The sequence below is a fragment of the Euprymna scolopes genome, chromosome 39, assembly GCF_053919585.1.
Source record: "Euprymna scolopes isolate OS-2025 chromosome 39, ASM5391958v1, whole genome shotgun sequence".
Lineage (NCBI taxonomy): Eukaryota > Metazoa > Mollusca > Cephalopoda > Sepiida > Sepiolidae > Euprymna > Euprymna scolopes.
This window is the reverse complement of record NC_136520.1, coordinates 58,096,251-58,119,700: the sequence shown is the minus strand read 5'-3', so window position 1 is coordinate 58,119,700 and position 23,450 is coordinate 58,096,251. Positions and strand designations below refer to the sequence as shown.

General features: G+C 34.9%; 1 protein-coding gene across 2 annotated transcripts in view; it reads right to left on the bottom strand.

The window, feature by feature from the left end:
- Window positions 1-4,270: 4,270 nt before the first annotated feature.
- LOC145263788 (E3 ubiquitin-protein ligase UBR3-like) overlaps window positions 4,271-23,450 on the bottom strand; it is a 181,947-nt gene continuing 162,767 nt past the window's right edge. For both annotated transcript variants that reach the window (XM_080120843.1, XM_080120844.1), the window contains exons 35-37: window positions 10,643-10,852; window positions 9,008-9,147; window positions 4,271-4,669 (exon numbers count right to left, since the gene is read on the bottom strand). In XM_080120843.1, the coding sequence (XP_079976969.1) occupies window positions 4,552-4,669; window positions 9,008-9,147; window positions 10,643-10,852 (468 nt within the window). In that variant the 3' untranslated portion in view covers window positions 4,271-4,551. The remainder of the gene's footprint in view (window positions 4,670-9,007; window positions 9,148-10,642; window positions 10,853-23,450) is intronic.

The following is a 23,450-nucleotide window of genomic DNA, read 5'->3' as shown; positions in this document are numbered from 1 at the left end:
TTTCTGCATAAGCACCAAATTAACGCGCTATTTGTTTTAATACAGTAGAACCCCAGGATATGGCATTAAAAATTAGTAACAAAATACAGTACAGTATATATAATACACATGTATATAATCAAATAACATTATAAATGACACCGTAAGGCAGGACAAATACCATAACCAGGGCCTGGAAAAACATCGTATTCAAGGTTGACAAAGATCTTCAGTTAAAAAACAAACTTTGATATGCTTTAATGAGAGAAAACTTTATTCTACTTGTCAACCGCCTTCTTCGGACAAACTGATAGGTGCTGAAACTTGAAAGTCTCGATATGCTAACACAGAATCCAACAAGCATGAACTCAAAATCATTGTGGAAAAATTATCCATCCTTGAAAACCTTGACATCTTCTGCACCCCCAATCCATAACATTTTTGCTGCTGACCCGAACTTATTGATGTCACAGATGAAGCTAATTGTAATGTAGTCGTTGCATTTTAACACGAACCCAATGTTGTGCATGAAAGTCTCGCAAAGAAACAACAGAAAGAAATCTGACAAGTTTTTTTTTTTTTGTTTTTTTTCAGCTGAAAGAAAAGGCATTTATTATTGGTAGTTTTTACACCAAACCACCTGACATGTATTTTCCAAGCTAGGGACAATATGGTTGCATTCCTGCTTTTCCCTTTGGGGTTATCAACAGTTTCTTAGTCTGTAGCAATAACCAACTGTTATGTTTATAATTTGTTCCACTGCATACGGTCATCCGAAAATCTTGTTAAAAGTTTAGAGGATGAATGAGTTTTGCATCTTGTTTAAAAGTTCCTGTTGTGACACGACATGGTTCAATAAAAAAAAAATTAAAAAAAACAAAAAAAAATGCTTACTATGTCAACATGCTTAAAAGTCTCTCCCTCCGCCACATGGTTTTTTCCTTCCTCTTTGATGTCACGCTAGACATCAGAAACCATATATACAATGTAAATATTTTCATTTTGTCTTTATCTAAAAATTTCGTAGTTCTCCTGTAGGAGATGTCTCCCTAAATTACTTCCACTTTTTCTCGCTTATATGTCCCTATTCTGAATTCATAGCAGCAGGCCGATAGACTTTTTTTTTTTTTCTACCAAAATGGTCATTAACATTTTTTTTTTTTTTGTTTTGTTTTTTAAATGCTTAACCTATTTCAAACTAATATAAATTATTACACAGTAATTTTTGAGTTAAATTCAGTTTTTGTTCGTTAAATTGTTAAGTATCATATTTTACTGGAATAGCTTTTCAAATTTCGTAATCAAGTAAAAAACTGAAATTTTTACTTGATTAAATAATTTTAAATAAAAAATTATTTTTGTTTTAATTTAATTATTTTTATTGCGCAATAATTGATATCAGTTTGAAATAGGCTAAACCTAAAAAAAACTATGAATTCGAAATAGGGGCATGTGAGCGAGAAAAAAAAGTAAAAGGAGGCATCTCCTACAGAAGAACCAACTTCCTTTCAATCAAAAACTATTGTTTATATTAGTAATATAAATATTATTACCTTTTGCCATTAAAGTTCTTAATAAGACTTTTTCTTAACTACAAATGTATTAAAAAAAAAAAAAAAAAAAAATCTTTACTAAATAAAAAAGGTAATAATTTTAATAATATGAAACAACTGTCTCTGATGAAGAGAAGAATTACTGAAAAATTTATTTGTTCTTATAATAATTATTATCTAAATATCAATTTACTTGCCCGTACGTCCAGTGTCACAAAAACAACACCATCATCGCAAATAACTAGAAACGAATTATCTCCCTTTATAGTCGCTCTTTATCAGTTAAGTCATTAAAACCATTTCCTTGCCAAAAATTTTCCAAAAAAAAAAAAAAAAAAAAAAATAGCAAAGAACATGGCTGTCTGTTTACAATTTCAAATTGCCTTTTTTATTTTATAATTAAAAAGGATACTAAGTTTTTTTTTTTTTTTTAATTAAAGAAAATGTTCAAGTTAATTGACATCTGTTCCTTTATAATTTATATAAAAAATTATTCGGAAAAAAAAAATTTGTTGAATTTTCATTAAAAAAAAAAAAAAAAAAAAGGGGGGGGGTAAATTTTTAAATCAATCCTTTTAGCTTTAAAAGGTTAAAAAAAATTTGCTAAAAAAATTGTTTTAAATTCGTTATTGATTTTATTTTTTATTCATTTTATTTATAAGGTGTTTAAAAATTTTTTAACTACTGTGGAATTTCCACAAGTTTTTGTTATTAGAATTTTATATGCTATTTTTCTGGTTTACTATTTTATTTTCATGGTTCAGCATTCTATTAGCTAATGACTTAATTTACCTTACTTTTCTTGATTGGTGTATTGCTATGCAAACACTATAAATGTGTGTATGTTTCTTGCTTGTGTGATTGCTTTTTTATTTATTTATTTATTTTTTTTTTTACAAAAGATGTATTTCTCCTCCTCCCAAGGCATGTTGTCATGGAAACTGCATCAGACCTTAAATTTAGAGATGCAGACAGTTAAAGTTATAAAGTTATAACCTAACCCTAACCTTCAACTGACGATGTTTTAAGTGGAATATGAAAAAAAGCTTGAGCAACATATCCAAAATAACTTTTTTTTTTAATCTAGTCACATACACCCTTCCACGTTGAAATTTTGCTTCATTTCTCCAATATGAAAACACAGAACAGACATTTTTTTTTTCCATCCTAAGCAGGGTTGATATCTTTTTAAAGCTTTGACAGAAACATGTTCCTGAATTACGGTTCTGAATTTTTGAGATGAGGATTGATTATTCGTATTATTTGGACTCTTCGGATTACTGTTCTCATCTTGAGTGTGATTTGCATGTTTCAGTGGGTGTAATCTTTGACATTCTTAAGTCAAACTTAGGAATCAGATTCCTCGAGTTCAACAAGATACACCAGAAGAAGGTCAAAGGTTGCATCGAGTGAAACGTTGTGCAAATAACATTCAAGATGAGAACAGTAGCCTGAAGAAGCTAAATAATATGAAAGTTTTTGAAGGTTTGGTACTTGCACAGTTTAATCAAGACATTAAAAAATGAAAATATCTAAAAAAAAAAAAAAAAAAAAAAAAAAAAAGTTTAAATTGTACATATCCGTTATGGAATGAAGTTCTCCGAAAAAAATTTCACTTAATTTCATTGTTTTTTTTTTTTTTTACAGTAAAAAAAACAACAATTTGTTATGATACCGAGCAAAGGGTTTGATTTTTAGGAAGAAAACCTAGTATTAAAGATGGGGAGGGAGTGTCTTTCAGCACTTTAAACAGAGTTATCTCCCTGTGGCGCGTTCTAAAAATCCAATCAAAAATTCGAAGATGTCTACCTTCAACGTGCTGTCATAAAAACGTGTTTTTCCGCTGTAAAAAAAAACAAAACAAAAAAACTACTCGATCAAATTAAGTGAAATTTTTTTTCGGAGATCTTCAGTTCAAAACGGATACGTAGAATATAACCTTTTTTCGATATTTTCATTTTTTAATGTCTTGATTAAACTGTACAAGTACCGAATGTTTGTATAAATAAAACTTTATTATAAATATATATCTCTCTCTCTCTCTATATATATATATAAACTAGACTTTTCAGCCCATTAAAAACGGGCAAAAGTTATGGCTTAAATTGAATGCGTTATGTTAAATTGATGGTGGAAAAATAGTTAAATTTGGGTTCATTTTTATATTAAATACTAATCCCCATCTTGAACAGATACCATAATACTTAATTCACTGCACCTTATAAAATCCATAAAAAATTTCAGTCAGATCAGACCAGTAGTTTTCAATAAAAAATAGAACAGACAGGCTTAGAGAAATATACTAGTTAAAAAATATTTTTAGACGAAAAAAAATATATAAATACAGATTTTTTTTTTGTAACCTTAAACGCCGAGAAGTAGCGTCCTCTTTCATTAGATTCTCATGAATTTATTTAGTGGGCCAACTATGTAAAATAAATAAATAAAACATTTAAATCAAATTTCAGAAAAGAAAACTCATATAGTCAAGTTTATCCAAGTTTCGAAATTTAAATTATTCAAGGTTGGCACAAGGCAAAAACTAATCAGTCCTTTTACTTAGTCCATTCCAAGCATAAATGCTTCTCGTCAGAAAATGCCAATCTTGGATGAATGTTTTGAAACTTGCATAAACTTACATACATGAATCTTTCTTTCTAATATGTAATGATTCAATAAAGTGTGGGTAGGAATAATTATTGAACAGACAATGAAAAACTTTGTGCAATAGACTCAAATAGGATCATCACAGCATTTCAATTTATCTTGCAAAAATATATAAAGTTGTCAAAGATGAAAAAAAAAAAAAAAAGTTGGGGATCAAAGAGGGAAAGTGTAATCTTAAAAGAAAAGAAAGTCTTAAAAAAAGTATCAAATGATCCGTGTTTTTTTTCATAATTAACCTCCCTCCATTCTCGTTGAGATTCCTCTGCATTTTTTTGTAGATGACAAAAGATCAACACCAACAGCAAAAAAGAAAGAAGTGGGGGGGGGGTAGTAGTGGTGAGGAGTGGGGGTGTCATAAACTGTTCTTATGCCACATCCATTGTTTACAGGCGTGGTCAAAGTTATGGGTGAGCCACTGCTGCTCCAATAACCGGTAGCGTTCTTCACTCAAATACAATGGTTTTCCTCGCCTGGAATAAGAAAATATATTTTTTTAATTAAAATCTTACAATCTTATGATGTTAGTTAGATTATTCGGGCGACCATCTCATCTTCATCTTATCATAGGACAACTCCTCTCAGGGAAGGAAAACCGATATAAAGCCAATTCTTCATGCGGGTGGAAAACCTGTGAAAAGTCACTGATGGGACACGGAAGAATCCAAATGGATACATAGATGATTAATGTAGTATTAAATTCAAGATTATATGATTTAATTAGAGTTTTAAAACAAGATAACTTTGACACGTGTTTCTAAGCGTCAGAAATAAAAACAGGTTAATGGAGGTTGCTTACTACAAACTCTCCGTTCATCAGAAAGTCAAAAAGACACGTGCAAAAGCAATTCAGAGTAAATATAAGAAAAATAGAATATGGATAATCTACAGTTTCAAATCGGAAAGTCAAACACAGAGGTAAAGCCTTAAAAAAAACAAAACAAAGAAAAGAAAACAAAACAAAAAAAAACGATTGGTTATAGTCAGCTAATATACTTCCTAAACTTCCAGTGTAATGTTGACAGAAGCGGTGACAAGGCAAATCTATTCCTTTGCTTTTTTTCCTCTCACGTCTACATCTCCCTTGTGTATGTACTTTTTTAAAATAAAAAGTTTTTTTTTAATTAGATTTTTCTGATCATTCTTTATTTTATTTCATAATCATTGAAAAGTTTTTTCTGTCTTATTTTAATTAAGAATTATTGAAATTAGTTTTATTTGATTTTTTTTTAAAGAATTATTGAAAAACATTTCAAGAAAATTTTGAAAAACTATTTTTAGAATATTATATATTGAATTTTTTTTTTTTTATGATTTTTGAAATTTTGTTATTTCGATTTCAATAATTTCATTCTTATAAACATTTTTATTATATAAATTCAAATAAAAGACTTATTTTTAAAATGAAAAAAAAACAAAACTTATTTTTATAATTTCATAAACATCTTTAATATAAATTTCACCTGTCTGTTTAAATGTATGTATGTATGTATGACTTGCAAAAACTTTCGACAGAGGTGACGGATTTTCACGAGATTGGTATCATTTTAAAGCCCGACCCTTCAGATGACAAATATCGAAAAATTGGCCAAAATCATTAATCCTTTCACCTTCAACTGGGCACTTTTCTACAAGGAGCGGTCGATTTTTTTGGAAGTCATTGCCTCTTTTTAAACCTACGTCACTTCCGATTTGGCGATGGGCGCAACAGCAAAAACGTCACTTTTTTTTTTTTTTTACTTTCTTTTCCTCCTTTGCGGTACGGGTTTGAGCCTGCCTGCCTACTGCCACTTTTTTTTTTTTTTTGCACTCGCAAGTTTTCCTGTTTTTTTTTTTTTTTTTTTTTTTGTAACCAACACCCTTACACACACCTCCGCTTTCTTTTTCGCCTTTGCGTCACAGGTTCGAGCCTGCCTGCCTACTACAACTTTTTTTTTTTTTGCTCAATACACGCCTCCAAACACCTGCGCAACCAGGCTTGTTTCTTATAAAATAAAACTTAAAAAAAAAAAAAAATTATTAAAAGTAAGCACTAGCTATCATTTTATTTGTATAATTATTGTATATTTTTCAATCCTTATGATGTTCCTATTTACTTGCCTCCCCACGAGGGCAGGGTTAGGCACAAGGTCGGTTTTACATGTGGGGAAAACCCAGCTCCCTCAAAAAGGCGTGCTCTGGATAGGAACAAAAATAAAAATTGCCTCAATCTAGAAAGATTTCTCACCCACTGATTGAGGCCGGAAAAGGTAAAGTTCAGCATCAGAACAGATGCTACACTTTGCTCCTAGTCAAAAGGCGCCTATTACCTTAATCTATCAATCTTTATGATGTTCTTATTTACAATGCCTCCCCATGAGGGCAGAGTTAGACACCAGAGTCGTTTTTTAATGTGGAGAAAGGAACTTATGATGTTAGTTAGATTGTTCGGATGACTATTCTCATGTTAGGTGTCATTCTCACATTACGGCCGATTATAACCACTGTTCTTCGACAGGTGCATCTTCTTGAACTTGGGAACTTTAGTCGAATTTAGGAACTTGCATTTCTAATGAGGGAGGGTAGCAAAAAATTGTTCCTTCATGACAATTTAGCTAAACACGCATGCATGAAAAAACGTTATTTCTTGAATTATCATTATTTCCATGGCAAGTGCTCGTCCGAACTCCAATCTCTGGCCCCCCCCCCTCGCCAATCTTTCACAAAAAACACCCATCTACCTGAAACCACTGTCAAAAATTTTCCCCACTCTTTATCTGTGCCTAAATCAAAACGTAGATTCCATGAACACAGCTTCTTTCTTAGATGTCTTCAAGTCCAACATAAACAAATTCCTGATAAACCGCTCCCTTAAGTAAGACACTTTATTAGATTTCCATTACTAACGATTACTACGATACTGTCCCATTGATTACTGTACACGCAATAACCCTTATCCTTGAGTGGCCTCTGGGCCTTGATAAGTAGTGACTTCCCTGTCAAAAAAAAAAAAAAAAAATAAATAAAATTAGTTTAAATAGAAAAATAAATGATGTTACTTCGCTGATGCGATTGTAGACCAGTGGTTATAGTGACAGCATTGTTATCTTAAGGTTGCACGTTTGCGCCGACGTATGACATTTTTTTGATTTTTTAAAGTTTAAATATTTGAACAAGGTTATTCCATTTTGTTTTGTTTAATCGTTCTTTATTTTCCCTTTTTTTTCCATCATGTTCGCTGTCAACCCCCCCCACCACCACCACTCGATTTTAAAAAGTTTAAAAATTTAAACAGGGTTATTTATTCCATTTTTTTTTGTTTACTTATTATTTTATTATCGTTCTCATCCATCTCCGTCTTTAACTTCCATGGACACAAATTGATCATCCTCTTTCAACCTACCAGTAATTCCACCGCACTTCTTGTGGAAGCAGTTTTTTTTTTTTTTTTGACAAAACTATTACAGGCCAACTACACTACAGTAGCGAAATTCAGAAAACAAAAAAATTGATTAAAGAAAGAAATAATACCTTTTGTGTCAAGTTCACCTAAAAACAATAATATCTACTTAATTGGTGTAGCAGAAGTTCTTAAATATTACTGCATTATTCAAAAAAAGAAAAACACGAGTTTGTAATCTTTCACTATAAAAACCTTTCACCATATTTCTTTAGGAAGACGTGATATGACAAAGGAAGTAACTCAGTTATGCTAAAAACAAGGTAAACTGCACAATTTATTAAATGACTAGCATTTCAGTTGCACGGGTGTTTGGAGGTGTACGTTGAGAAAAAAAAAAAAAAAAGAAAAAAAAAAGCGGTCAATTTTTTAAACTTTGACCCCTATTATGACCTCTTAACATTTGTTTTGGGCTCAAATCAAGTTATTAAGTTAGATCCATGTCCAAGGAACCTATATCTAAAATTTCAAGTGTTTAGACCCAAAATTGTCGGAGGAGTTCTCAAAGGTCAGATCGTTGAACTTTGACCCCTTAACGGCTAAATTTCTGGATGAAAACCGATCACATCGATTTTCCCAAATCTCAGTACCCTGTATATCAAATTTTGAATCTGTAGGCTTAAAATTGACAGAGTTATTGTGTAGGGAAATGTACACAGACACACAAACACTTTCACATATATCTATATATATATAAAGATATATAGAGATAGATTAAAAAAACATACATAAATATATATGGAAACAATTTTGTGTTTACTGTAAACTTTTTACGCAAATATTATGCAAGTATAAATCATGTAGAATATCTGCATGAACATAATTACACGTAATAGTTAAGTAAAGATGATTATCCCATTAGAAAACCAAAGCAACTAATAGGGAATTAATTAAATTGAATGTTTAAAAGAATATGCAAATTAGCTAGATCTTTTGCTTGTGAATGCATAAGAAAATTGTATTTTCTTTTTAAATAAATAGAAAAGAGAGTTTTTAATATGAATATCAATACTCACAAAAGAAAAACGAATTTATAGGAGTATAGATAGATTGGCAACAGTGGCACACTATTTATCTCCCTTTGGAACTCCCCAGTGTTTTTTTTTTTTTTAACCAAACATTTTATTTTTGCTAATTTTCATAAAAAAAATGTTTTCTTTAATAATTTTTTTTTTTCTACATTATCATTTTTAGTAGTTTTTTTTTTTTTTTTGATATGTTCATTACTGTAATATGGCAATTAAGTAGAGACCATTGGTTTGTCTTGAAATTAAATATAAGAAATTTTGAATTTCGCTATTATAGTGTAGCTGCACCCATTTTACTTTCTAGTACCTTACACACAGGAGAGAAAGAATACAAAGATCCAAACCTGAGTTCTGCGTCTTCTTCACCATGCTTATCCAAATAAACAGAACCCCACAGTGCTGCTCTCAGTCCTCGGATAACAACCACAGTGCTGGAGTTGACAAGCAAAAATACACCGGTTCCGGCACCACAAGATATTGAATGCTGGAATAGAAACAGAGGAAGCAAACATTAGCAGTAATACGCTGAACAAGACGAGCATGCGGGGTCCCCCTCCACAAGTGAAAAATTTACTTTCACCATGACTAATATTTGTGGTCCTGGATATGACCTAAAATTATATCCGATGGTGAGGCCCCACCTTGCGGGCTTTGGGGAGTGTGGAGCCACCCTTTAATTGCCATTGCTCCCAGGTCCACTCTGACCGGGAGTGGTAGTACCTGGTAGGGTCCCAACTAACGGGTTAAATAGAATCTGACTTTAAAAAAAAATAATATACTCCATTAAAAATCGTTCCCCAAAATAACTAGATTCGGCATTAAATAATCTGAAAAAGGTTGATATGCCGTAAAACAAAAACAACCAACCAACTAATATTTGTGCAAGGCATGGTTATTGAGAAAAGTGCGAACAAATGAACGGATGAATGATCTGGAGGCAATCTTACCCCTATAATGCTCCCCCTAAGAGGGCAACCAGAGTAATCCTTAAAAAGTAATGCCTCCTATTTTTTTATTCTGCCCAAATGGATCAGAGGGTATTGTAAATTTCATTGTTATGAAAACTGAACTTATGCATTCATGACCTGAATGTTTCACCTCTCTGTTGCAGATATTGACAGTGTGAGACTCTAAGAAAGCAACCCCTGTCATGGACGGGTGTCAGAAGCAGAGATGTGTCATCGAATTCCTCTAGGCAGAAAAAAAAAAAATGAACTGATCAACATTCACCAATGAAACCGATGCAGTTGATATCAGCACAGTTAGGAGATGGGTTTGTAGATTTCAGAGTAGCGACAGAGATGTTAGTAGCAAAGCACGCTCTGGACTTTTACAAGTGAGGCCTCAAAAGTGCATAGAAAATGGTGGTGACTATGTAGAAAAATAAATTCCGGAGCACAAAAGGCTGCTAGTTTTTGATGGTACCACTCCTGCCTTCGTAGTTCTTCAATGTTTTGGTTTTTTTGAATTTAAAAAGTAGGAGACTTTACTTTTGGAAAGACCTTCGTATTATGGAATCCTACAGTGTCCCACTATATATGTAATGTAGTAAATAAACAGGTTCCATGGCAGGTCATCCCGAGGAGATGCTGAACATGGTTCAACAGAATAGGAGTAGAAAGTGGAGCTTGGGTTTACTTTCGACAGACTCCTAACTCTTGCTTCTCTTATTTTGTCCTTCAGTCCTCACGTTCTTTGAGTACCGTTTCTGACAAAGGGGAAAGAATTGCTTTTTTCTAGGTCAGAATCTATTCATTTCACTTTCATCATTGGTTGGTTTTAGACCTTGAAGTAGTAGCATATTTTTTAAGCTCTTTACATTAAGTGGCTTCATGCCTTGTCTGGAGCCATTACCGTAAAAAAAAAAAAAAAAAAAAAAAGGAATCCTAGAACATAATGCATCTATAGACAGGCCTCACATACAACCACGAGGACAAAAAAACAGTACGACAATACCTGCATGCATACATCTCTCTTACCTGAACGCATTCGTTGACCAATTCTTGTTGGCAGCAGGACTCTCTAAAGCAGAGGAAGTGGGAACACACAAGGCAAATGGCTGGATCCTTCGGCGTCGTACTGCACATGATGCACACCTTGTCCCGATACTCCTGGAATATTTTGTAATACTGACTGGGAAGGGTGAGCAGGTGTGGCCGATAATACACATTTCGGAACTGAAGAAGGTACTGAAATAGAAACATGGGGCAAAGTAACGACACTTGAAAGAAGGCATAGACAAAAATCATAAATTATTTTTTCTATTATTTGGATTATTATTCTCGTCTTTGTTTGTTTCCGCCGATGTAACCTCCGATCATCTTCAGGTGTATTAAAACTGGATGTTATTGGTGAATAGTGAAAAATGTTTGTTTTTGTTTTTTAGAAATTCAAAACACAAATAGCGCCAGGTCTATTGCTTTTTTTTTTTTATATAAAATCTGGGTCTATTCCGTTTTTTTGATATGATGAATGTATATATTTGAGATGAGAATTATAAATTATTTTCGTTGGGAAAGCAAAAAACAAAAAAAACAAACATTTTTACACTATTCACAAATAACATCCAGTTTGATGGTTTGAGAAGGAAAATACGAAAGCAATATTACTAAGTTCTCTCCCCTTATGTATAGCAAACACTTTTTGGAGGCATACTATGTACGTTAAATGAATAATACAAATATTTCCATGCTTAAGAGTATAGAGTGATATACTGTACTCTATAGTGCTCATGTGGATAAAGAGTTCGGGTATAAGTTTAATATATTTGAGGTAAAGATTTATCTAGAATCCTAATTGGAGGCGAAGACGACGACGCTTATAATGTTAAATTAGATTGAATTTGTATTAGTTGTAGTAATCCGACATCAGCCAAAACATTGAAAAAAAAACAATCAAGATGAGAATAATAGTCCAAATAATACAAAAATTTATTATCAAACCTCATCTCAAAAATACACATTCATCAGAATCATAACTTATTTGAAAGTCAATTTCTTAAAGCTGTCCAACACACGCCAACATGTGAGACTGATGTTAAAACCGACGCTGATGAAAGTTTCATGTTCAATAAATTCATGAGTAAAAACTTTTTAAACTAATTCATTGGCATTATCTCCGTTCAACATAATGGTAAGAGTCGGCTGGTAGACCAGGGTTCAATCCTTGGCCAAATCATATACCAAAAACTTATAAAAAAAAGTATTTAATAACCACTGAAATTATTTTTACATAATCACTTGAATTAAAGCTAAACGTATCAAAGTCAAGTATCATGCTTCAATTGTGCTCTAAAAAGAAACATTCATGGTACCAGTAGTATATGACATGACCTGACAAATATAATATACATACATACATACATACAAGGAGTAATCTCCTAAACTTAATGAACCAATCATTATGAATTTTTGAATACATAATCTAGGACAGGGTTTCCCAAAGTGGGCTCCATGAGTAAGGCTTCGGAAGCCCTTTCTTAAATGCTTTATATGAAAAAATTAAATGACTGCAGACATTCAATTATTGATCTTTTTTTACTTGGAAAGAGATATGATACATAACTACAGGTGTAAATAGTTTCAGGATGATTCATGAAAAATAAATAAGTTAATAAATAAATTAAAAATTGCAACAATTTTTGATTAATCAAAAACAAAAAATGGTTGTAAACATTATCATTAGTGTTGCAATTTAAATTAAATTTTTTTCATATTTATTTTATAAATTATCTTGAAGTGCTCCATGAAAAACCTTTGCCCTGCTCAAGGAGGGCTCCAGGATGTCCTGAAGTTTGGGAAACTGATCTAGGAAATATTGTCAATAACATGGGTACATTTTTTTGTGCAAACTTCACCATTGAATGTGCCCACCCAAACTTACACCTGCAACAAAAAAAAACAAAAACAAAAAAAAACAAACAAACTTTTAAACTAAGTTAGATATAAAAATTTTAATAGAGAAAATAATTGCTCTGCATTACACTTTGAATTATATTAATACATTTTAAAAATGGATTAGAGTGTGCACATATGAGCGTTAATAATGTGTGTGTGTGTGCTTGATAAAATCCTTAACTATTGAACTTATTTTGAATTATAGAATGAATATTCTAGGCAACAGGGTGAGTTACATGGGCACTTTTTTTCTTTTTTTTTTTGTAAATTTTACTATTTACGGAAGGTGCCACTGAAAATGTACCCTCTGCCTCTCAAGAAAGAAAAGCATTCAAATTTTTTTTTTTTTAAAACTAATCATATATTTATTACTTATATCCATCCTAGGACTTTGTATGGGTACTATGTAGGGAGTTGAGCAGTAAGATGTCTGTTTACATTTACACTTGAACTTCTGCATGTCAGTACGGTCAGGGAAGCAGGAAACTGAAAGGGAATTCTAAAATCTAGTAGTCTTACGGAAGAAACTAATAGAGTAGAAGGCTTTCTTACATATAGGGATTTCTACTGTGTAGGAGTGGGATTTTGCTGTTTGTCGGGTTTGTCAGGGGTATTTACATTGAGGGGCACAAGGTAAAGTACTTGTGAAACAGGCAGAGGGATGCGACATTTTGTCGATGGGACAGCGGTTGGATCCTAGCTGATAGTACGGGACCTATTAGGTTGGCGACTCTCTTTTGAACTCTGTCTAAAAGGAAGAGACTAGTAGCAGATGCACCAGCCCAAATGTGGCGACAATACTTCATACATGGCTCTATGGTGGCCTTATAAAGATACAGGATATACCATCAGGTGTAATAAATATATATATATATTTTTTTTTTTTTGACATGGGGGTCACCACTTATCAAGGCCCGAAGGCCACTCAGGGATAAGCGTTATTGCGTGTACAGTAATATTACAATACAATAGTATTGTAGTAATCATTAGTATTGGGGGTTTTGATAGAGTGTGTTACTTAAGGAGGTGGTTTGTTAGGAGTTTGTTTATGTTGGACTTGAAGACGTCCAAGTTGTAGTCAGGTGGGAAACAGGCAAGCAGCAGAGAGTTCCACTGGCGTGCAGTTCTAAGAAAGAAGCTTTGCTCATGGAATCTACGTTTGGATTTAGGCACAGATAAAGAGTGGCGAAAATTATTGACAGTAGTTTCAGCCAGACGGGTGTTTCTCGTGAAAGATTGGCGAGGGTGGACGAGGGATTGAAGCTCAGACGAGCGCACCTGCCATGGAAATAACGATAAAACAAAGACAGGCTCGCAACGTCTCTTCTGTGGGAGAGAGGTTGCAGGGAAGAGAAAAGGGCATCCCCCACTAAACCACGAAGTCTATTTTGTACTCTGTCAAGGCATGATAGGCTGTTTTTAGCAGCTCCTGCCCAGATGTGGCAGCAGTACTCCATCCTTGGACGTACTTGGCTTTTATACAGATAGAGAATTGCATCAGTAGTGAGATATCTTCTGGAGCGGTAGAAGGATCCTACTATTTTTCCAGCGTCCCTGGCAACAGATTTGATGTACGTGTTCCATTTCAGATCAGGAGTAAAGGTCAAACCCAGAAGCTTGTCAAAACATGGAGCCTCCCCAAGACGAGAGCCATCCATTTCAATTGAAGCCAGATGGGGATCAAAGCGTTGATGATGTAAAGATAGAAGCTTGGTTTTGGAGGTATTAAAAGTGACCAGCCACCTCTTCTCCCATTGTACCACGCGCTCAAGATCAGAGGAGAGAGAATTAGAGAGAACTTTGTCATTTACGCCTTTGATGTGTTGCCATAGATGGTCGTGTCATCAGCATAGATGTCAACGAATGATTTAAGTATGTGTTTAGGGAGGTCATTGATGTAGATCAGGAAGAGAGTTGGGCCCAGGATGGACCCCTGGGGGACTCCAGCATTAATGCTGTGGGCCTCTGATTTCTGCCCATCAACCACTACTCTTATGAGCCTATCAGAGAGAAATGATTTAGTGATTGAGAAAACATTTCCAGTAATACCGTAGCTGGAAATCTTGTGAAGTAGGCCCTTATGCCATACCTTATCGAAGGCCTTTGATATGTCAAGAGCAATTGCCCTGGAAAGGAAACCTTTGTTAAGAGATTCACTAATCCTATATGATATAACCGTTAGCACATCTGCTGTAGATCTTGCAGAGTCGAAACCATATTGCATGTCACTAAGAAGGTTGTTTCTGCTGAGGTGGTTGACTACTTCCTTGTTTAATATGGATTCCAACAACTTACTCATGACACACAGGAGACTTATTGGTCTGTACTGAGAGGGAGATGACTTTTCACCTGAATTCTTAAATACAGGGCATACTGATGAGGTTTCCAGGGTGCTGGAAAACACTTCTCCTTAAGGCAACGCTTAAACAGTTTTGTAAGTATGAGGCAAGTTCTGGTTGGAGCTTTTTCAGCACTATAATTGGAATGCCATCAGGGCCAGTTGCTTTACTGGAATCAAGGTTCTTGATTAGCTTGGCGACCTCATGCACAAATATTTGTATGTTACCTGGCGTGTTGTCTGTTATAGGAGGAAATACAGGGAGTTGATGGCCATTGTCGCATAGGGTAGAATTAGCTGCAAAGTTCTTGGCAAATAGTCTGACCTTGTCTGATGCTGACGAGATGACCTCAGGTCCATTGATGATAGTTGAGATAGAACGCACGCTTCTGTTCAAGATCCTGTTTGCTATTTGCCAGAACTGGTGGGAACCAAGCCGCTGATAAGCTACTTTGGATTTAACAGACTGAGCATATAGCTCTCTTGCATGTTTTATTACTCTTTTACAGTGGTTGCTGGCAGTCCTGAAAGCAGCTTTAGTCTCAGTACATCTATTACGTTGGTAGCTATGGAAAAAGTGATTTCTGTACGTGATGGCAGCAGCACATTCAGGGGAGAACCATGGCTGGCTGTTAGGTTTTTGGTGGAATTTTTTGGATGGTATGAATCGGTCTATGCCTACAATTAACCATTCGGTCAGGTCTGATACTATAGAGGACATCCTTTTTAAACATGGAATGCAGAGGTAGGTCAGATATGAATGTACGGAAGCTATCCCAGTCAGCCATAGAGTATCGATATACAGTACGGTGGAGAGGTACGTCTGAAGACTTATTACATTTCATTTTTATCTTAACTGCTACAACAGAGTGGTCAGAGGATCCCAGAGGAGATAGAACGGAACATGAACACAGCTCAGGGGAAGTTGTGAGGAAAAGGTCTAGAAGGCTTGCATATTGACCGGGTGTACCGAGCACACGGGTGGGTTTATGAACAATCTGAGTGAGGTCATAGGCAATGGCAAAATCATGACAAAACCTCCCCTCGTCATCGGTTTTATTTGAGTGGGTCAGCCGTTCCACATTATGGACATTGAAGTCACCGCAAATGTGAATGTTAGCCGAAGGATGAGCAGACAGAATGTGGTCAATTTTCTCAGATATGTTCTTAAAGATAATAACCCCACTGTTGTGGGAGCGATAGAGGGCAAATATAAATGCAGTGGTGTAAGCTAGTGCAACCCTAAAGCACATATAAGGTAAAAGGGTCTTCTCTGGAGATATCCCTACCACATGGAAAGCCATCTTTGATGTAGGCACATATTCCATGCCCATGGCGATCTTGGGGGTCAGATTTAGATGTTAAGTTGGAGTATCCTTTAATTATGAATTCGTCTAGAGAAGTGGTTGGCCCTGTGCCAGTTTCACTTAGAAAGAATATGTCCGGTTTCGTCTCCTGTAATTGAGTTTCAACCTCTGGAAGGTTGGAACGTAGACCCCTGATGTTGGAGAAGGAGACCTGGTAGTAGGGGTCTACGTTGGTGGATGGGGTTCTAGGTTTATTCGTGTTTCTTTTTTGGATATTTGTCATGATTGAGGTTTTGGGGTTTGTGGAGCAGGTCGGTAGACTTGGTTGGAGCAGGACAGAGAGGGAAAATAAGAGAGAAAAAGATAAGAAATTTTTTTTTTTTGTGGCACATGAACAGGTAAAGCCGTAACAATTACCCACTAGTATGGCATTGAGAGGCCCTAGCAGAAACTACTGTATGGTCCAGAATCCATTCACCAAATGGCAATACAGCAGCCCCGGTACTTTGCACCTGTTGATAAGACAGCCTCCTTAGTGGTTAATCCAAGGTTCGGGTCCCTGACAATCAGGCGAGTAACGTCAGCCCAAATGAAACGTTTACCTCCAGCACCCTTACTAGTGACATGACCACAAGGATAGACATAGAAACAGAAGTTTTCCGACGTCTGAGGCTACGCTTTACAAAGTACTACTGACCTAGAAAGCAGCTTTTTCTTCACCGTTTGTCAGAAAAATCACTCATTGGAAATGGGGACTGAAGGACAAAAAAGGAGAAGCGAGAGTTACTGGAGCTGCCGATAACACATCCACATGCATTATCTACTCTCTATTGAAAAAAATAAATAACTAAACTAAAAGGTGAGAAGGACTTATATCTACTTAGTAAGTCCGTTGCCCCATTCACGGCTTAGGATAGTACTTGAAGATATATATATATGTGTGTGTGTGTGTGTGTGTGTGTGCAGTATAATACCTTTCACATTTCAAAAATCAATTTTCCTTAGTTGGTAGCTTTTCAAAAAAATTAAAATTATTACAGTATTCTCTCGTTTGCAATAAGTCAACAAAATTATGTCTATGTTGCATTTTTAGTGGCTTACTCATATTCCTTAAAAAGCAGAGGAAAAACATTATTTTGAACAACTTATATACAGAAGCAACATTCTCTTGGTTTTCTTCATAATAAGAATGTTGGCTGTGTATGTTGGTTATTTGAACCATGTAAGTTGTTCAAAATAATGCTTTTTCCTGTTTTTTAAGGAATATATCCGAGGAGTAAGCCACTAAAAATGCGACAAAGACATAATTTTGCCGACTTATGAGTTGCAAACGAAACAATATTGTAATAAGTTTAGTTTTTAAATGTAATAAACTACCAATTGAGGAAGCTTGATCTTTGGAACTTTGAAAGCTATCATATTACACTATATATGCTCTGAAAAGACATTAACTGAGCTTGAAATTTATTACTTTTATATGAAAATAGAAAATTTTTTAATTAAAAGAATTCTTTTAATGGGAAAATATTTTATATATATAAAATTAAAAAAAACATCTATTATAATTATTATACACAAACTGATTTACGTTTCAAGTAAATGATAAATATACATTAAAAAAACAAAGTTTTCTTCTTTTATTTTTATTACATTTTCACCCCAAACAAGGCACATTGCCACTTTGGTGTAGGGGGCTACTATGAGGGGCAACAACTACTGGGGCACTATGTAGGGATTTGGGCAGCAAGATGTCTGTTCACGTTGCACTTGAACTTCTGCACGTCAGTACAGTTGGGGAAGCAGGGACCTGGAATGGAATTCCAAAGTCTAGCGGTTCTGGGGAAGAAACTACTGGAGTAGAAAGATCTTTTACCTCTAGGGATCTCTACAGTGTGGGGGTGGGATTTTGGAGCCTATCGGGTCTGTCGAGGGTGTTCACGTCGTAGGGGCACAAGTGCTTGCTGTTCGTTAGAGCATTCACCATTAAAATACTTGTAGAACAGGCAGAGGGATGCAACTTTTCGTCGATGGGACAGAGGCTGAAGCTTAGATGCCAGTTCAGAGTCTATCAGATTTGCGACTCTCTTTTGAACCTTGTCAAGGAGCGAGAGACTAGTAGCCGATGCACCAGCCCAAATATGACAGCAATACTCCATACATGGGCGAATGGTTGCCTTATAGAGGTACAGGATACTTTCGGGTGTTAGTAGTTTTCTAGCACGGTAGAGGGAGCCCACCTTCCTCGCAGTGGCCCTGGCAATGCCTTCAATGTAATTGTTCCAACTCATGTTATCTGTCTCTGTGCTGTAGAATTATAGTTAAACAATTGATCCAAGAAACAAACTAACAACAGATTTAACATCCTTACCAATGTCAAGAAGATCCCATGGCAAGCTCTGAACTCTCCCTGAAAGAGTGGGGTAACACTCAACCAGGGCCAAGTGAAGGTTGCCAAAACAAGGTACAACCTGCACAAGTAAGGTTTTGTACAAGATGCTCAGTGTCTTTTAAAAAAATTATTTTATTGTGATTTAAAAAAAAAACTCTTTCCAACTTTTCTCATTCGAGTTGACATGCAGAAGAGAAAGGTTTGAGCTCCTGTAAAAAAAAAAAAAAACGGGCAAAAAGTTATAGCCCGTTGACTTAGAATAAGTGCTTTCTGCAAAACCGATGGTTGAATTTTTAAATTTGTACTCATTTTTGCATTAAATACTGATCTCCTTTGATCCCTAACTGCATCGACCGGATACCATAATACTTAATTGGCTGCACCTTATAACAGAGGTCCATAAAAAATTTCAGCCAGATCAGCCAGTAGTTTCAGAGAAAAAGTGAGAATAAATGTAACATTGTGGAGATTGATCCCTATGAATCCCTAACTGTGCATTGAACGAATAACATAATATTTAGTTGATTGTACCTTATAACAAAGATAAATACAAAAATTTAGCCAGATCAGCTCAGTAATTGCTAAGAAAAAGCGAAATAGACAGATAGACAAAGAGAAACATAATAGATGCGATTTCAAACTTCCAATAAGCTCTTAAAGAAATCTGTAGATCTAAGTAAAAGAGAGTTGTCTCCCTCAGAACAATGACAATTGTAAAATAGTACCAAAATATATTATTTCAAAAAAGTAATTTAAACTTTTATAGTTTATATTTCTATAAATATTTTTTAATTTATTTGCTTCCCCACCAAATTAGGCATGAGGCTATTTTTAATGTGGGGTAAAAACCAGCTCCTCTATAAGTAAGCAAAAAGAGGGCACTCTGGTTGGGACCACTGGTACAAATTATCTTAAGTGCAGCATCTGCAGAACAGATACTACACTTCGATCTCAGCCCGAAGGCCAAGAACAACAGGCTATTTATTTGCTCTCCCACTGAGCAAATCAGGCACAAGGCCGATTTTTAAAGTGAGGAGTGAAGGGGAAATGGGGACCAACTCCCCGGAGAATAGGGGATCTGTATAGTGACAATTGGTATAAAGGGTTTCCCCTACATTGACCAAGGTCTTATATGTGAGGTTGCCCCCACATATGGTCTTTGCTTGCAGTATCTGCCAGAACAGATACTAAACCCTGATCCCAGCCCGAAGGCCAAGAACAGAAAAAAGGCAAGCCACTTTTCTATTTATTTTTTAATATTTAAAATATACTAGACTACCCGTGACACGTTGGGTCAGTATGTTATATTAGCTATGGAATTAATGTATGAGCGTGGCACTTGTGATGTAAAGAAAATAGTTTTTTTGTGACATAACAGAAACATTTCTATGAGAGTATATTAAAATGAAAAAAGAATATACATAGATTTCTATGAGTCGTTCTGTTTATAACTGTTTAATCTTGGAAAAAAAAAAAAAACTTACAGCCATTGAATTATAAGTGGTTTGGCATACTTATAGGTAAATGTGCCCTGAACAGATACCATAATACTTAATGTTAAATTCAAATTTTGAAATATCTATTAATTTAAACGTTGGGGAAAAAAAAAAAATTGGGTCGCTGACAACGTACACAGTAAAACAATACATTGTATAATAGTATTTTGTAAGAAAATTGCGTTAAAATAACAAACGTAATACGGAAATGAACGATGTAAAAAAAAAAAAATGCAGAAAGTATTAACAATTGTTTATTTGGATAAACCAAAAAAAAAAAAAAAAAAAAAAATTAGGCCGCTGAAAACGTACACAGTAAAAAAAAAAAAAATATGTTGTCAACAGGTCAAAGTTGATTTATCTGCGAGAAAATTGCGACAGTATAGTTGTAATACAGAATAGTTGCAAAACATCCCCTAAAGGGTCAGTATATTATATAAGCTATGGAATTAATGTATGAGCATGACACTTGTGACGTAAAGAAAATTGTTTTTTTGTGACATAACAGAAACGTTTCTATGAAAGTATATTAAAATGAAAATAAAAGAATATAGATAGATTTCTATGAGTCGTTCTGTTTAGAGTAGTAGTAGGGAAAATACATGTCAGCCAGTAGTAGTAATAGTAGGTTAAGGAAGAGGAGGCGTAGTAGTAGTAAGAGGAGGAAGAGGACGCATAGTAGTAGTTGTAAAGAAGAGAAGTAATAATAGTAGTAAGAAGAGGAGGCATAGTAGTAGTAGTAGTAGGAGGAGGAGAATATTGCGCAAGCAAACAACCAAGAACAACAGAGTTTTAGTATTATATAGATATAGATAGATTCATACGGAAGTAATTTTTAAAAATTATTTTTTACATTTCTGTAAATAAAGTTTTCTTTAATATATATATTTTTTTAGTTCTTAGAATGTTTTTCATAAATAATCTATAAATATAAAAGCGAAAATGTGTGTGTATGTATGTTTGTATGTGTGTTCGCTAAAAACTTTCGACAGACACAACGAAAATTCACAAACTCTGTATCATATTGAAGCTCCATCATTCGCTCGAAAAATATCGAAAAATTGGCCAAAAACGTTCATTTTTTCACCCCAAAATCGATAATTTTCGACAGGGAGGGGGGAGGTCGACAAAAACAGTCCTCTTGTGACGACGACCAGTTCTACGCATGCGTCAGATGACGTCATGACTTGATTTACTTTAAATAGTTGAAAAACTGACTAAATTTCATGTACGTTGTGTTAGGTCAGTTGGTTAGCGCGTTGGTTCGTTATCTAAACGTTTTGGGTTCGAATCGTGGTGCGAGATGTCTTTTTTTTTTTTTCCGATTTTTAAAATTTAAATATTGAACCAGTTTTATTAAAGCCATTTTTCACGTAACGTTCGTTTTTATGTTTATTTTTTTTACTTCGCTTATCCACCCCCGACCACACACCCCAAAACACCCGGGTAACCACCAATTTTTTAAATTTTAATATCGAAATAGGCTTATTTAAGCCATTTTTCACGTGTTCGTTTTTCTGTTTTCTTTTTTCGATTTTTTCATTTAACATCGTTCGTTTGCCTTATGTTAGTTTTTTTTTGTGTTTTTTTTCAATGTTTTGATTACCCGCCCTCCCCCCCGCTTAAGTTTTAACATTGTTTTCTTTTTTTTTACTTCGCTTATAACAAACAAACCTGGTCATTGACCTCTACGTCGTCGTCGTAACGCTCTAAGACTTCCGTGCGCGCACCTGTAAATTTGGTTCTTACTTAAATAAATTCAAATATCTTTCAGTAACTCATTCTGGCTGGCCGATTTTATTTTCAAACTTCGCCTCAGGGCTTTGGGTTCGATCCTAACAACTCCCTCCCCACCCCCCGCCACCGGTTTCTTTTTTATTTAACAGCACACACACCTCCAAACACCCGGGCAACGCCGGGTACCCCTGCTAGTCTATATATATAAAAGCGAAAATGTGTGTATGTATGTATGTGTGTCCACTAAAAACTTTCGATAGACTGAACACTTGCTCCATCCTTCGCCTGAAAAATATCTAAAAATTGGCCAAATACGTTAATTTTTTTCGCCCCGAAATCGACAATTTTCGACAGAGGGGGGAGGGGTCAACAAAATCTGTCCTCTCGTGACGACGACCGCTTCTACGCATGCGTCAGATGACGACATGACCTGATTTAGTTTAAATAGTCGAAGAACTGACTAAATTTCATGTACGTCATGTTAGCTCAGTTGGTTAGCGCGTTGGTTCGTTATCTAAACGTTTTGGGTTTGAATCGTTGTGCGAGATGTCTTTTTTTTTGTTTTTCGATTTTTTTAAATTTAAATATTGAACCAGTATTATTTAAGCCATTTTTCACGCAACGTTCGTTTTTCTGTTTTTTTTTTTTTTTACTTCGCATATTCTTAGGTTTTCATTAACACCCCCCGACCGACCACACACACCCAAAAACACCCGGGTACCCACCGATTTTTTAAATTTTAATATCAAAACAGGCTTATTTAAGCCATTTTTCACATGTTTTTTTTTTTTAACGTTCGTTTTTCTTAACATCGTTCATTTGCCTTACGTTACTTTTTTTTTTTTTTGATGTTTTGATTACCACCCACCCCCATCGCCCAGATTCGTTTTTCTGTTTTCTTTTTTTACTTTGCTTATTCTTAGCTTTTAATTAACACCCCCTCCAAACACCTGGGCAACGCTGGGTACCCCTCGCTAGTCTATATATATAAATGGCAAAAGCGGTACGCACATTTTTGTATGTCCATCAAAGGCTTTTTTCGGTAGGGTTCTTTGGAAGGGGGGGGGTACTTTTTAGAACATACCCCCTAGATCATAATATCTACGATTTGTGAAGGGACATAGTGTCTAGATTTATTTTGATCGACTTTTATAAAATCCGCGTGATTCTGTTGTGTCACATGTTTGTTTGGCTTTTTAGTATAAATAAAGTGAAACTGATGACGTGAAGGCGATTCCCAGCCTTCCCCACCAGGGACGTTCAGGTAGCAAATTAGCTTTGATCAATGCGGTGAAAACCGTCATATCAGATAGTTGCTATTCATTTGGACACTCCCCTTTTTTACGTAGAGCTGTTTTTCCCCTCAACAACTTGGGGAAACTAAAAAAAAAAAACTGCCTCGCAGCAAAAGTTAAGTGCGGAATTTCATTTCCCCTATGGCGTGATGTTTGACCTCATGAAATTCACACACCTGTCACATAACTTTTAATTGTTTAATTTCACCCATTCTCACGTGGTGGCAAGTTATCAGGCTATTGACATCAAGGCTTCGAGTTTGTGCCTACTTACCTACAAGGACTTTTTTTTCTTTCTTTTACACCTTACATATATAAAAGTGAAAATG